At 38.1% G+C, this 15842-nt stretch overlaps 1 protein-coding gene across 2 annotated transcripts in view; it reads left to right on the top strand.

Annotated features, from left to right (window-relative positions):
- Nucleotides 1–13149, top strand: part of SMCO2 (single-pass membrane protein with coiled-coil domains 2) — a 34343-nt gene extending 21194 nt beyond the window's left edge. For both annotated transcript variants that reach the window (XM_058743265.1, XM_058743264.1), the window contains 5 exons: nucleotides 1330–1420; nucleotides 5304–5360; nucleotides 7016–7072; nucleotides 8136–8311; nucleotides 12888–13149. In XM_058743265.1, the coding sequence (XP_058599248.1) occupies nucleotides 1330–1420; nucleotides 5304–5360; nucleotides 7016–7072; nucleotides 8136–8311; nucleotides 12888–13086 (580 nt within the window). In that variant the 3' untranslated portion in view covers nucleotides 13087–13149. The remainder of the gene's footprint in view (nucleotides 1–1329; nucleotides 1421–5303; nucleotides 5361–7015; nucleotides 7073–8135; nucleotides 8312–12887) is intronic.
- Nucleotides 13150–15842: the final 2693 nt, after the last annotated feature.

Genomic DNA, 15842 nt, shown 5'->3' with positions numbered 1-15842 from the left:
ATAGTTCTGTGCAATTTTATCATATGGGCAGCCTTCCATAGCCACCACCACATCAAGATTCTCAGCTGTACCATTGCACAAGACTCCTTTATAGCCACAGCGATTCCTTCCCACCCACCGCTAATACCCAGCTATGGCAGATCATTTCTACATGTCTATAATTATGCTATTTCATCAACGTTATATACATCAAATCATGCATTATAAATTTTTTTCACTCAGCATAATTTTTTTGAGGATCATCCAAGTTGCTGCCTGTATGAATAGTTCCTCTCCTTTTGTTGCTCAGTAGTATTCCATGGTATGGAGAGAGAGAGAAACAGAGACAGAGACAGAGACAGACACAGAGACAGAGACAGAGACAGAGACAGAGAGAGAGTTTGGTTAACCATTCACCCATCAGAGGACAAGTGTGTAATTCCTAGTTTTGGGCTATTATGAATAAAGCTACTTTGGACATCCATGTACAACTTCCTGTGTGAAAGTAAGTTTATTTTTCTGGGATAATTGCCCAAGAATGAAATTGCTGGGTCATATGGTAAGTCTGTTTTCAGTTTTGACAGGCACCGCCAAGCTATTTTCTGGAATGACTGTCCATTTTACATTCCCGCCACCAATGTACGGGTGACCCAATTTCTCCAGAAGCTCACTAGCATTTGGCATTATCACTATATTACATCTTAGCCATTCTGATAAGTTTGTAGTACTATGTCATTGTAGCCTTGATTTGAATTTCTCTCACGGCTAAAGGTGCTGCGCATCCTTTCATGTGTTTATTTGCCATCTGTGTATCTCCTTAGGGAAATGTCTGCGCATGTGTTTTCTTCATTTCTTCATTGGATAGTTTGCTTCTTTAAAGCTGAGTGTTGAGAAGTTTTCATATTTTCTACATGTAAGATCTAGGGTATGTGACAAGTAAATCCACTTACAGAGTCTTTGGCCAAACAAAAGCTTTAAATTTTGATGAGGCCCAGTTTATCAGTGTTCCCTTTTATAGATGTCAAGTGGAAGAAATCTTTGCCTAGTCCTACCTCCCAAGGATTTTTTTGTGTTTGTTTTTTCTAGAGATTAGGTAAGCTTCCATTTTAATCATTTAAATTTTCTGCTCCTGTATCCAATTAGGCCTTACATTTCTGTACTGCTCTCTTGATTATTTCGTGTTTTTTGCTTTCTTGCATTGCATTTGTGACATTCATTCCAACACAGCCACGACCCAAGAGTCCTCTGAGGTAAGGAGAGGATTTCATTCTTGAAAGATCAAAAAAGATTGTCTCTTGGGTGATTTTTCTTAGCCCATGTGACTTAGTCCATCTCTTGGTCTGTCTGCAGCTTATTAAATGAGGTGGTGTCCCTGGAGGGCCACATTGAAAAGCTGGAGTCACAAAAGGACTTTGACCCTGATAAGGGGGCAAACATTGAGGTAAGTGGGAGGCTTGGAAGAGACTATCTGGGAGGCTCTGGGGACTCTGTCACCTCTTCCCACCCCTCCTATTGTTTAACAGGTCGTAAGAAGAATTAAAACCTGTCTTTTGTCACAAGGAGCAAGGCTCTCTGGTGGTCAGTTCGTGTGGGTACCGCCAGTTTTATCCTCTGAAGACACAAAAAGGCTAGACTTATTTTTTAAGTTATTTTATTTTATTTTTTTGAGAGACAACACAAGCAGGGAAAGGGCAGAGAGAGAGACAGAAGGACACACAGAATCCAAAGCAGGCTCCAGGCTCTGAGCCGTCAGCACAGAGCTGAACGCAGGGCTTGAACCCACAGACTCGAGATCATGACCTGAGCGGAAGTTGGATGCTCAACTGACTGAGCTACCCAGGTGCCCCCAAAAAGGCTAGACTTTTTAATACTCTCTGGAAATTCAGTTAGATAGGCTTATATCTGGATGCCATGTGAAGACATGATGAGTGCCTTAAGGGAAGACTTCTCTTCCTTAATCTTTGCATCCCAGCACCTAACAGTTTAGAGAAGACACCCAGGAATTAAGTATTTGTGAGTAACTGCATCCTTAAAATGAAAGAGATATATTCGTGTTCACCTCTGATGCTTTTATGAAGAGTTGTTGTGTTGGTTTTCATGATCTCCAGCTTTTCTATTGTTTTCCTGCCTTGCATTTCTTAGAGACTCTTTTCTGAGAAAGGTTTAATTTCCCCTTTTTAAAGAGTCATAGAATGTTAGAAAGGTAGTAACCAACTTTGGATAAGAATTAGACCTCAGAGCCCTGGCCGATAGTATTTCTAAACTTCGTGCCTTTGAAAAAAATTCTCTAAGAAAGGAAAAAAATCTGTGTCTAGCTACTTCCTTTTATTGAAATCGCCAGCCTCTGCTTTAGCTTAAGCCCAAAAGCTTACATTAAGTGGATTTTGGAGAAAATAAAGATGAAATATCTCTCTTATTGTAGGAAAGTAATGTTTATTTAGATCCCTCACATATTAAAAGCCATCTATAGATGGCATAGATTAATGCCAGGGGAAAAAAACTACTTTTAACCATGATTTAGTCCAAAACTTTGAAGTAGCAATCTCATTTTGAGCTAGTTGAAAAGTTAAGGTTTTTTTCCACTATCCTTGGGCTTTGGAAATCACAAACTATGAAAAAAGGGAAGGGGACAAGGGCCAAGAAATATTCTGCCTTGGGAAATTTGCTCCAAAGTCAGCTGTGTTACAGGGATGTGAATTTCAGCAGGAGGTAGGGATAAGGTGGGGTAGATATTAAAAGAATGATGAGAAAGATAGAAGAGAACAAAAATAAATGAAAGGGAGATTTGAAAACAAACCAACAGAGGCTTGGAATAATATGAAAAGGGAAGGCATGACAAATAGATAGGAAGATTTTCTATACAGGAGATGCACAGCTTTGTACGCACTTAAAAAAAAAAAAAACAGGCATGACTTAAAAACTGTAATCACCTCCACTAACCACCAACTGGTATGTGGATAAACTGTGGCACGTGTGTTATGATAGACTACTACTCAGCAATAAAAAGGGCTGGACTTCTTACTCATTCAACAACATGAATGAATCTCAAATGCATTCTGCTGAGTGAAAGAAGCCAGATCCAGAGGACTACGTAGTTCACGATTCCACCTGCATCACATTCTGAAAAAGGCAAAACTATAGGAACAGAAAAGAGACTTGTGGTTGCTGAGGTTGGGTGGGGAAAGGGAGAAGGGAATTGATAAAGGGGCACAAGGAAATTTGAGGTGTGATGGAAATATTCTGTATCTTGTGCTGATGATTATGTCAAAATTCATAGAACTGTAGACTTTTATTTTCATTTTATTTTACATATGTATTTTTCATTTTTTATTTTATTTATTTATTTTGAGAGAGACAGAAAGAGAACGCAAGAGACAGTAAGAATGAGTAGAGGAGGGGCAGAGAGTGAGGGAGAGAGAATCCCAAGCAGACTCCACACTATTAGTGTGGAGCCTGATGCGGGGCTTGATCTCACAAACCATGAGATCATGACCTGAGTGGAAATCAAGAGTCATATGCTTAACTGACTGAGCGACTCAGGTGCCCCCATGAACTATACACTTTTATTTTTTTATTTTAAAGTGTATTTATTTATTTTGAGAGAGAGAGAGAGCACAAGCAGGGTGGGAGCAGAGAGAAAGGGAGAGAGAGAGAAAATCCAAGCAGTCCCCATGCTGTTAACATAGAGTCTCATGTGGGGCTCGAACCCACGAATGGTGAGATCATGTCCTAAGCCAAAACTGAGAGTCGATAGGTCGCTTAACTGACTAACCCAGGCATCCCTGTACACTTTTAAAAAGTGAGTTTTGCTGCATGTAAATTACACCCCAATGCACGTGGCTTTTAAAAATGGATGCCAGGGGGGTGCCTGAAGGGCTCAGTCATTAAGTGACAGACTTGGGCTTGGGTCATGATCTCACAGTTCATGGGTTTGAGCCCCAACTTGAGCATCAAGTTCTGTGCTGGTGGTGTGGAGCCTGCTTGGGATTCTCTCCCTCTCTCTCTGCCTCTTCCCCACTTGCACTTTCTTTCCCTCAAAAATAAATAAATAAACTTAAAAAAATAACTGTTTAAAATAAATAAATAAAAATAAAAATGGGGGTGCCTGAGTGGCTCAGTCGGCTAAGTGTCCAACTTCGGCTCAGGTCATGATCTTGCAGTTCGTGGGTTCGAGCCCCGCACCAGGCTCTGTGCTGACAGCTCAGAGCCTGGAGCCTACTTCAGATTCTGTGTCTCCCTCTGTCTGCCCCTCCACCTCTTGCACTCTGTCTCTCACATTGTCTCAAAAATGAATAAACATTAAAAAAAATTAAAAATAAATAAAAATAAAAATGGGCACAAAGTCTGTCCTCAATAAGTCTAAACAGTGATGGGAAAGGCTGTGTAATGAATAAGAAACTTTAAATATAATTGCCACAGAAGCAAAATCAGTAGGAATGGCTATAGGTTTACTCTGGTGAAGAGAAAGTGAAGATTGTTAGAAATATAGAAAGAGCAGTCAAGCAAAGCGTGGACAAATTAAAGGAGAAATGCGTTAATAAAGTTAAAATAATATCACATGTATTGGCTCATTTATATCTCATGAAGAAATGGAATGGCTCAGAAAGGCATGAAGGCAGGAGGGAAAGATTGGTAAAATCACTTAAAACACACTTAAAACTCACACACACACACACACACACACACACACACACACACACACACAGCAGAAACAAATTTAAAGACCTTTACGGTGAAGAAAGGACTTTGGGGTAGCCTTTGGGTGTTGCCTGATATTTAACCCCTAAATCCACGAAGCTTTCTGAAATCTCCAGGTCAACATCTAAACTTTCATTTGGAGATTGACTCCTATCTTTTCTCTTTGATACAATTATCTCAGATAAGTACTGTGCAAAAGATATTCATTATATAAACAAACCAGGATACCAAGTAAAACGCGATTGTAGTATCACAGCTCCTTTCTAAATAATTAAGTCATAGAATTCAGGGGTTGGTAATGAATGAGCTCGGTATAAAAAAAAAAAGGGTATAGACTATACATTCTCGAGAAGCTGTTTGAAGGTAAATACTCATTCCATGTATGTAATCAACACAATGCCTAGCCCAAGGGCCACTTACGTAGGATGTGGCCAACTCAATCTTGTTGATTTGACTTAATGTTGATTTTGGAGATCAGAACTCAGAAAAGTACTGAAAAAACAGTTGTTCTTAAGTCTCAAAATTTTTGACCATGAATGAGCTTTCTTCCAAAAATCGTCTTCATTTTGTTTCAGTTCCACATATCATTCATTACAACTTTTGATTTATGCCCTTTTGTTTTAAAGGAGAAGATCATGGAAATTAAGAAGCAATTAGAAGAAATGGATAACAAATGTGTCCAGGTAATGATAAAATGGCATTACAATTAAGGAAGAAAAACAGTTCTTCAAAGAGAATCTCAGATTTAGAGAATTTTGGTGAATGGAATCCAAATTTCGATGAAAGATAGACTCAGCATTTTAGACCTAGCATGGAACTGTCTTGTAGCCTTTACTCTCCTGTTCAGAAGAGAACAGCATAACTCAAAAACATGACGTGATCTGCCCACATTCCCAGATGAAAAGACGAGTCTTATTCTTGCTCTCCCATTAAAAAAAAAAAAAAAAAAAAAGTATATGTATTTTTTCTAACAAAAGTAGGGCATGCTTATTTTAATAATTAAAATTTAGAACTATTTCACATAAAAAATGAAAAATAGGGGAGCCTAGGTGGCTCAGTCAGTTAAGTGTCCGACTTCGGCTCAGGTCATGATCTCACAGCTCGTGAGCCCCACATCGGGCTCTGTGCTGACAGCTCAGAGCCTGGAGCCCGTTTCAGATTCTGTATCTCCTTCTTTCTCTCTCTGCCCCTCGTCTGCTCTCTCTCTCTCTCCCAAAAGTAAATAAACATTTTTTAAAAATGAAAAATAATCCCACTCCCTCAAAGATAAACACAGTGAACATTTTAGCATATTTATGTTCTTCCAAATTTTTGTATACCTGTATCTACATGTTGTTGCAATTGTAATCAGATTATATTATATATAGTTTTGCAACTTGGCTGTTTTTCACTTACCATTTTTCTTCAGCAACTTTCTATGCCACTAGATGTCATTTTTACCTTTTCACTGTCTATATAATGTGCAATTTGATTTTGGGATTTATAAAATTTATTTTATTGGATATTTGGGGCCTTATAATAAATGTTGGCTATTATAAACTTTGCCTCAGAAAATCTGTATCTTTGCTTGCTTGTGCAAGTACTTAAGCAAAATTTCTGGAAATGGCACCTCTAGCACCCATCTTCCTTGAATCCCAGAACACTGTTCTTCCTACTATAGCTCTGCCTTTCAAAATCTCCTGCAAGTCTATTATAGAATGATTAATTAAAAACCCGTTGAAGAGTTATTTACTCCTGACATATGTATGATTGGGATTCATGTCTTAGAAGGTTTGCTTTCAACCTGTCTCTTGAACTTACTGATAGGAACCAACCAAAACCATATGTTGTCTCTAACGACCTGTAGGAGACAGGATGAAAAGAAGAATCAGACATTATTTGTGGACAGCTCTTTTGCTAAACTATAAAGTCCAAATATGCAAATTAATATAGTGAGAACATGTACTCATATATTATAAATTTTAAGATATTTAAAGGAAATGCAATTTTCTTTTTTTTCTCTGAAACATACTACATTTCTCTAATTAGTGCCTCGGAAGTATTTTAAGGCACAAAGAAAGAATAATGAATAGAGAAAAAGATTTATAATAAGCTGCTATTGTATAAATTTATACTTCTAAAATATTAAAAATACCTATGCTAATCTTTTGGTTATTCCTCCTGCAATTTATCATGATTATACTATGAATTTGCTGTAAGAGGAAGGATTTTATTGAGTAAAAGCAAGTTTCAAAGAAGCCGCTTTACGACTAAGTGGTGTCAAAATGAGTGATGTCTTATGGTATAAACCAGAAAAATCTAATTTCCATTTCACCCAGAATTGTGCATGTCTTTTCAGGAAGATGCTTGTAATGAAGCTCATGCATTAAAGGAGAAACTCATTGCAAGAATAAAGGTAAGATTTCACAGTTATGCAAGTTCAAATAATGATAAAATCTAACTATAGGGATGATTCTTTCTCTAGAAGTTGAGATTGTGCCACATACTCTTTCTCTTTCCTGATCACATTTTCCTCCCTTTCCTGGGCTTCTTCTTTGGGCCAATGGGACACGTCACAGGTCTGGTGTACTCCCCAGACCTCACAGCCCTGTGCTGCTTCTACATCTCCTCCATTTGGAGCTTATCCTCCAGGTCGAAAAATTATGCATTTTTCAAGGCTCAGCTCAAATGTCATCTCCTCCTCCAGACCTCCCCTAAACTCCCCTAGCCAGAAAAATGCTTCCATATCTGAACCTCTCCCACAAGATCTTGAGATAAACAGGAATGCGTAAAAGAAGCAATGAATGACTGAGTCAACCTGTCACTTGTTCAGAGATGCCTAATCGTCCCACCTCTAGAGTAGATGTCCCACCAACAAACCTCGGCTACTCTGTCTCATCACCTTATTTATTTTCTTTTTAGCATGTATCAGAGTCTATAATGTCTAATCTAATGTATGTGTGTGTGTGTGTATATATATATATATTAGATATTATGTTTTGTTGTTTATTGCTTGTCTCCCAGCCCCTATTAACATGCATGCAATTCGTTATCCATTTGGTTTAAAAATGCACATGTAATAGAATGCATATTCCTTATCTATTTTGTTAACCACAGAATCCTAGAATGGTGCCTAGTAGGAGTCACTTAATATGTTTTGCATAGATGAACAAATTGAACAGATGAATTCAATACAAGAATAATTATCTTCCTACATGAATAATCCAGTAGTTAAAGATTAACATGTGGGTTTCATTTAATTTTCTACTGTGGTGCTGCTACCTTATTTTGTGAATGTGTAAGTCTCTTTCCATTAGGTGGGTGTGCACCTGCCAACGATTTCCTCACGTGACTCATATGGGATTGGCAGTGTGGGCTCCTGAGGTATTCTGGAGGAAAAGCATGCTGCATCTACAATAAGACTAGCAGACCTCTAAGATCATTGTTTTAAATGAGAGTTGATTGCTATTTTTTTCCAGAACTTTTACAAAGACATGACTCTGCTGAATACAAAGTTGGGGATGTACCAAAAGCAAGAAGGGAAAACAGACTCTCAGAGCCCTGAAGAAATGGGAGTGGAAGAAAGAGAACCTCTGCATCCTCAGGCTCCATCCCCCCCTTTAGGGGAGAACGCTCCTTCTGGCATTACAATGTGGTAAGTCAGAGAAAGGGGACTTTGGGGCTGGACAAAGGCCCCCAAATGTATGAACCATAGTATGATGAGTTGTTGCAAGGGTTGACTAAAAATTTGTTTTATCTTCATTTATAAATTATCTATTCTTGTTCTACTTGTCTATTTGTTTATTGGAGTTGTAGTGTTTATTGGAGTTTTTTTGTATCATTTTTAGATATAGATCTATTGCATTAGATCTAAAAATACAAGTATATATTTCTTTATTATTGCTTTAGGTAAATATGTATACATACATCTTAGGACGTTGTCTGTAAGGTATGATGCAGCCTCCCCCACCAAAGGAACATACCTGCCAGGCAGACTTGAAAACCTTTGTTCATCACACAAGAGGCTTCTCCCTTGTATGGTATTAAAGATATACATACTAGCAAATCTGACTCTTTGGATCCCTTTCTGAAGATGCCACAACATCATATATACCTGGAACAGTACCCTCCTGTAAGAAAACTTGTCTGATTCTTTATCCCCAACTACCAATCCAAGTAGATGTTCAGCAACCTGTCTTGCGCATACACTGTACCTTGCACATAATCCTGACACAGAACCCACAGTATATCATTGCAATTACATTACTTTATTATTATTATTTTTATTTATTTATTTTACTTTATTATTTTTAAATGCTTATTTTTTTGTTTTGAGAGAGAGTGAGAGAGCGTAAGTGGGAGAGGGGCAGAGAGAGAGGGGGAGAGAGAATCCCAAACAGGCTCCATGCTGTCAGTGCAGAGCCCGATGCAGGGCTCAATCCCGCGAACTTTGAGATCATGACCTGAGCCAAATCAAGAGTCAGACGCTCAACCGACTGTGCCACCCAGGTGTCCCACGCAATTACATTATTTTAAATCTGTCTCCTCCTAGTAATTCATGAGCTGAAGTTAGAGATTTTAGTCATTTTGAGACATGGAATATAAAACATCTCCACCAGGCTTAACAGATATTAAACTACTAAGTAAGTGAGGAGTGATGTCAATGAAAATAGTGGAGTAAAGACCCCAGAAAATTTCCTCCTCCATAAAATCAATGACAGAGCTTGAAAAAAAAAAAATAGAATCAACTTTTTCAGAACCTTGGAAATTAAGGATTAATATCCAGAATATATAAAGAACTCTTATAACTCAACAACAAAAAGAGAAACAAGACAATATTTTAAATGAGCAAAGGAATTGAATAGACATTTCTTCAAATAAGATACACAAATGGCCAAAAAGCACGAGAGAAGATATTCAACACCATCGGTTATTAGAGAAAGGCAAATCAAAATCACGTGATACCACTTTACATCTCTAAGATAACTATAATTAAAAGAACAGCATTGGAGAGGATGTGGAGAAATTAGAACCCTCAGACATTGCTAATGGGATCGTAAAATGGTGCAGTCACTTTGGAAAACAATTCGGCTGTTTCTGAAAATATTAAATATAGAGCTATCATCTGACCCACTCCTAGGTGTGCACCCAGAAGAACTGTATGTCCACACAAAAACCTATACACAAATGTTCACAGCAACATTATTCATAATAGCTAAAAAGTAGAAACAATACAAATATCCATTAACTGATGAGTAGGTAAACAAAATTTGGCATATCCATACAATGGAGTATTGTTCATATACAAAAAAGGAACAAAGTACTAACACATGCTACAACATTGATGACCCTTGAAAACATTATGCTAAGTGAAAGAAGTCAGACACAAAAGGCCACATATTATATGATTTCATTCCTGCGAAACGTTCAACATAGGAAAATCCATGTAGGCAGGAAGTAAATGAATAGTTGCCAGGCTTTAAAGGAGTGGAAAATAGGGAGTGGCTGTTCATGGGTACATTCTTTTTGGGGTGATGAAAATTTCCTGGAATTAGATAGTGGTGATGGTTGTACAACCCTGTGAATAAACTAAAAGCCACTGAAGTATACACTTTCAAGGGTAAATTTTATGGCATGCAAATTATATCTCAAAAAAACAAACAAATAAGTAAATGTCTTTTTATCATCACTTGCTTGCATTAAATGGGCAGATTACAGTTCAGTTGAGTTGCCCATCTTTCATCACGTCATTACATCCTAGTTAAGATTGCTTAAGACTTTGACCAATTTCTTGTCTATGAACTGGAAACATACTGGTTCCATTGAAGCATATTTATACATCATATTTTTGAGAAGGTTTATGTATCAATTTTGCTATTTTTAGGCTCGGGGGGACCTCTTCCTGGTATCCTCAGTTCTCTTACAGACCTTCCACTAACAATACGAGCATTTTTTAAAAGAATAAAGGTTTTATGCATGGCAAGTCTTGAAAAATATATATAAATGAATAAATAAACAGTATTAAAAAGTCAAAGGAATGTTTTTATTCTTTAAAGAACATAAATTCAAAGTGAATAAAATATTTAATGACACTAATATTTGGTTCCGTACCGATGATACAAAAAAAAATGATTTTGAATTAGTAGCTATGATTAGTTCAGAAAAGTGTCTGAACTTTTAAAAAACAAACATTACACATGTTCTTTTAGTTGTTTACTGGTGGAAAATCTGAAAAATATTTTGTTACATTGACTTGCAAATAAAAATCAAACCATTCAGTAGTGTCAAGAAATAAATTTGAACCTAACCCCACCTGGAGTGTTCACTTAAGGAAAGAAAAAACTGGAAGAACACACTCTAAACCAAAAGAAAAACAAATAAAAAACAAAACAAACAAAAACTAAGAAAGAAAAAGAAAAGAAAAAAACAGAAAAAAACTTAGCTGATTATAGGGGCACCTACATGGCTCAGTCAGTTGAACATCCAGCTCTTGATTTTGACTCAGGTCATGACTTCAGGGTCGTGAGATTGATCCCCGCATCGAGCTCCATGCTGTGCATGGAGCCTGCTTAAGATTCTCTTTCTCCCCCTCTACCACTCATGCTCTCTCCCTAAAAAAAAACTTAGCTGTTTATATTAGGGTGATGAGATTATAACTTTTTCATTTCTCTGTTTTCCAAATTATCTGTGATTCAGGAAAACAGTTTTTCTCTTAAAAAAAAAAATAATGTTAGGGGTGCCTGGGAGGCTCAATTGGTTCAGCCTCCAACTTCAGCTCAGGTCATGATCTCACGATTTGTGAGTTCAAGCCCCGCCTCAGGCTCTCTGCTGTCAGTGCAGAGCTTGCTTGGGAAACTGTCCCCCTCTCCCTCTGTTCCTCCCCCACTTGCTCGTGCACTCTCTCTCTCTCTCTCTCTCTGTCAAAAATAAACATTAAAAAAAAAATAATGTTAAATTGTGTTCCTTTGAAAATGTACCAGTTTGGTACTTCCAAAGGTTATTGGTTTTGGAATTTAGGAAGAATGGTGTTCATTTACTAGCTATGTTTTTGTAGTGAGTTGTTTTTCTTTTCATAAGAAAGAACAAATCTATACTTCGCGCTTCTTGAGGGAAGGGCATCTTTGCTTCATCTTAGCAGCCTCTTCTGACTAGAGTATATTATAAAAGCATTGGCTCTTTAATAAATGTATGAAATAGAAGCAATCATTTATGTAACTACCAAGAGGCAGCCAGTGGCAATAATGCCAAGCACTTTGGCTCAGGTTTACAGAATCCTCTGAGTTGGATCACAAACTAGATCCATAGCTGGCTTTAACTGCACTTTAGATTTTCTCTTCTGAAATTTATTGTTGATGGTAATTATCTACAGGTAACTGGATTATCTGGGACGTTTCTTTCTTTCTTTGTGTTTTTCTGGATCTGCCAGATCTTCTGCCTTAATCAAGTATTGCATGTATAATTAAAAAATAATAGGGGCGCCTGGGTGGCTCAGTCAGTTGAGTGTCCGACTTCAGCTCAGGTCACGATCTCATGGTCCTTGAATTCGAGCCCCGCATCGGGCTCTGGGCTGATGGCCCAGAGCCTGGAGCCTGCTTCCGATTCTGTGTCTCCCTCTCTCTCTGCCCCTCCCCCGTTCATGCTCTGTCTCTCTCTGTCTCAAAAATAAATAAACGTTAAAAAAATTTTTTAAAAAATAATAAACGCAAGGATTTAAAGGCAAACAAAACACATCGTAGGTACAGCCTAGAAGGAGGAGTCCTTAAAGACTTGAGAAAGCTTCTATTGCTTTAAAAAGGGTAAGTCAGGTGCCAGGACAAAACTAGTGATAGAGCTGGTTTCCATTTGTCACTTTGTATTTTATATCACCAGGAAAATCTAACTGCCTGTTCTTTTATTTCCCTCCAAATCGGCATCATTTACCTCACAAGTGAGGTCTTTACCTCAATAATCTGCTAGTGTGTGAGAAGTCCATTTCGAAGGAGAGAACCTCATAATATACAGGGTTTCATTGTTTCGTGGCTATAGAACCTTAGAATTCCAGCTCTAGTCCTAGGATGGACTTACGTGCTTATTTATTCTAAGCTCCTTCTTTTGCGGATGTTAACTGGGGTCAAGAGAAGTTCAGTTATTTCCTTGCAGTTAATAGGACTACCTGGGTGGAGGAACCAGGAATCACATCAGTGTGGTTTTCTGCACAATGTTCTTAACACAGATGTCTTCTTTTCTTGTAGGAAACGTGCACTGAGGATTTTCATCATGTTTTATGTCCTCACCTTCACTGGACTTTCATGTTACATACTATTTTTTGATGCTACGTTTATCTTTGAAAGCCTGCTCCCCACAATGCTTGGGCACCGCAGAATGTGGGAACTACGGGAGATCATCAGGCCTTTCTTGAACTTGCAAGTGGAAGACTTGTTACCCTCCTAAAGATATAGAAGTTACTGTTACCCTACTGACTTTCTCCTTAATAAAATTCTGGCTGTTCTTGTATTATGGTGGTTGACATATTTTTCAAAAAATACTATTGGATGTTCAGCAAAGGACATTATAGTTAAAAGGAAATTGGTTGCTCACAGACAGAAAAAATGAAAACAGTTTATCTTTACCCTTATGACTCACAATTACTTCTTGAATCATTCCAGAGGTTGTTTAAACATTTACTTCAAACCACTAGCCTCTCCAACCCTGGGAACCTGAGACTATCCAGTATTAGCTTCCTCAGTATTTGCCCCATTTTGACCTTTGATTCCTCAAAAAGGAAAACACAGAATTCTTCTTCATCAATATCAGTTTTACTTCAATTGGATTGGGGCCATATTTTAGTAGTAGTGGATATTTCTTGGTTTTGCTCCTAACATTCATTTTTCCTTTTAGTAACAGGACCCTAATTTTGCTTTGAAAGAACTATCTTTACCCAGTGAGCATAATTATAGTGGTCTTCCAGTCAGTGTCCCCTTTCTTTCTATTAACAACAGTTGGGAATATATTGAATCAGACATTCTCTAAGAATGAGAATTTTGTGGGGTGCCTGGATGGCTCAGTTGGTTAAGTGTCTGACTCTCGATCTCAGCTCTGGTCTTGATCTCAGGGTCATGAATTCAAGTCCTGAATTGGGCTCCACACTGGGTGTGAAGCCTACTTAAAAAATAAAATAAAAGGGGCGCCTGGGTGGCTCGGTCAGTTGGGCGTCCGACTTCGGCTCAGGTCATGATCTCACGGTCTGTGGGTTCAAGCCCCGCGTCGGGCTCTGAGCTGACAGCTCAGAGCCTGGAGCCCGTTTCAGATTCTGTGTCTCCCTCTCTCTGTGACCCTCCCCCGTTCATGCTCTGTCTCTCTCTGTCTCAAAAATAAATAAACATTAAAAAAAAATTATAGGGGCACCTGGGTGGCTCAGTCGGTTAAGCGTCCGACTTCAGCTCAGGTCACGATCTCGCGGTCCGTGAGTTCGAGCCCCGCGTCGGGCTCTGGGCTGATGGCTCGGAGCCTGGAGCCTGCTTCCGATTCTGTGTCTCCCTCTCTCTCTCTGCCCCTCCCCCGTTCATGCTCTGTCTCTCTCTGTCTCAAAAATAAATAAAAAATTTAAAAAAAATTATAAAAAATAAAATAAAATAAGTAAGAATGAGAATGAGAATTTTGAGAAGAATCATATAAAAAAGACAAATGATTTGAAACTTCTATTTTAACTATTTGAACTACTCTATACCTTTTCCGCTGAAGTTTGTCAGAGTTGGTTCTGTTGCTTATGATAAAAGAAATTTTAATTGATACAGAAGTTTTGAATGCTCGACTGGAGCGTTTTTATCCCTAATTGTGTAGGTAATGGGGAAATTGTAAACTTTATCTGCAATATGAAAAACAGTTATAATTGAACTGTTTAAGATTAATAGAACCATAAAGAATACATTGGCTTTAGGAGAACAGAAGGGATGTGACGGATGAGTTAAAAGACCATTCAGTGGTTCAGGTGAGTGAAGGATGGGGAGACGAGGATGGAAGGAGATGAGGGGTGAAGTAGACATTGTAAGGATGGGCTCTACGACACTGGGTTGTGCAATGGATGTGGGGTTGGAAGGGTGGTGATAAGGAATGTGGTCCCAATTCTCACACTTGAATGGATCTTGAAGGATGGATAATATTTTCATGCCAGAGATGAGGAAAAGGCATTTCAGAGAAAAGAAACATCTGAGTAAAACTTAGAAGCCATGAGTATAAGGCAGAGTAAGGAAACTTGCTAGAGTATATTACTCAACATACCAGTTTATATAGTCCTTTCAAAAAGCACAGCCTCACTCATTTTTGTGGTCTCTGGAACAGTGATTCCCAAATAACTGGTCCATTAACTGAATGCATCAGAATCACTTGGGGAGCCTTACACATTGAAGATTTTCAATCCCACCTCCAGATATTTACATTCAGTAGAGCTAATGTGAAGTCCAGGCACTTTATTTTTTTAAATCTCCCCAGCTGAATATAATACAAAGCCAAATTTGGGAACCATGCCTTGGTACCCTTTAGGACAATGCTGTGCACATAATAGATACTCAAGAAATACCTACTGAAATAATCTAAGTTATGTGTTTTTCTCTTTGTGGTCTCCCTATCACCTCATCAAGTGCTACATTTAATATTTGTTCAATAATTTCCATCATAGCCATTTTCCCAATGATACCTTCAACTCCTTTGCTATCTTTTTGCTTTAACATTCTAGAAATCACCAGGTCCTTCCAATTCTTCTACAGCAATTTTTCTCAAACAGCCCCCATTCTTTACATTTATGATGTTTCTATTCTGATAGCCCTTATTATACAAGTGGATTACTGCTAGCGAAAGCCAGCCTGTTATTTCCTCTTCTATAGACTATTATATATATGCACAATGTTAGAAAAGAATAGACTCCAAATGCCAATTTCATCCTGATATTCTACAACCAAAAAACCGTATCAGTGTCTAGAAATGTGAAATGTACTTCTGAGTGTTTTTCAGGCCGTGATACTGAACGGAATTCCACCAAGAAACATTCAGTTATACAGTTGTCTGAGCGTCACCTCCAGAAATTCTAAATCTTTAGATCTAGGATGAATCTCTAATATCTTCCATTTTAATAGATTCCCCTAACAAGTCTTAGGACTCAAAGTTTAAGAACCACCATACTATGCTATGAGCAAAAGGTACCTGGGATTCCA

This window comes from Neofelis nebulosa, chromosome 8 (genome assembly GCF_028018385.1).
Source record: "Neofelis nebulosa isolate mNeoNeb1 chromosome 8, mNeoNeb1.pri, whole genome shotgun sequence".
Taxonomy (NCBI): domain Eukaryota; kingdom Metazoa; phylum Chordata; class Mammalia; order Carnivora; family Felidae; genus Neofelis; species Neofelis nebulosa.
Note: the sequence above shows the minus strand (reverse complement) of the source record. Positions and strands in the feature narration are given on the sequence as shown.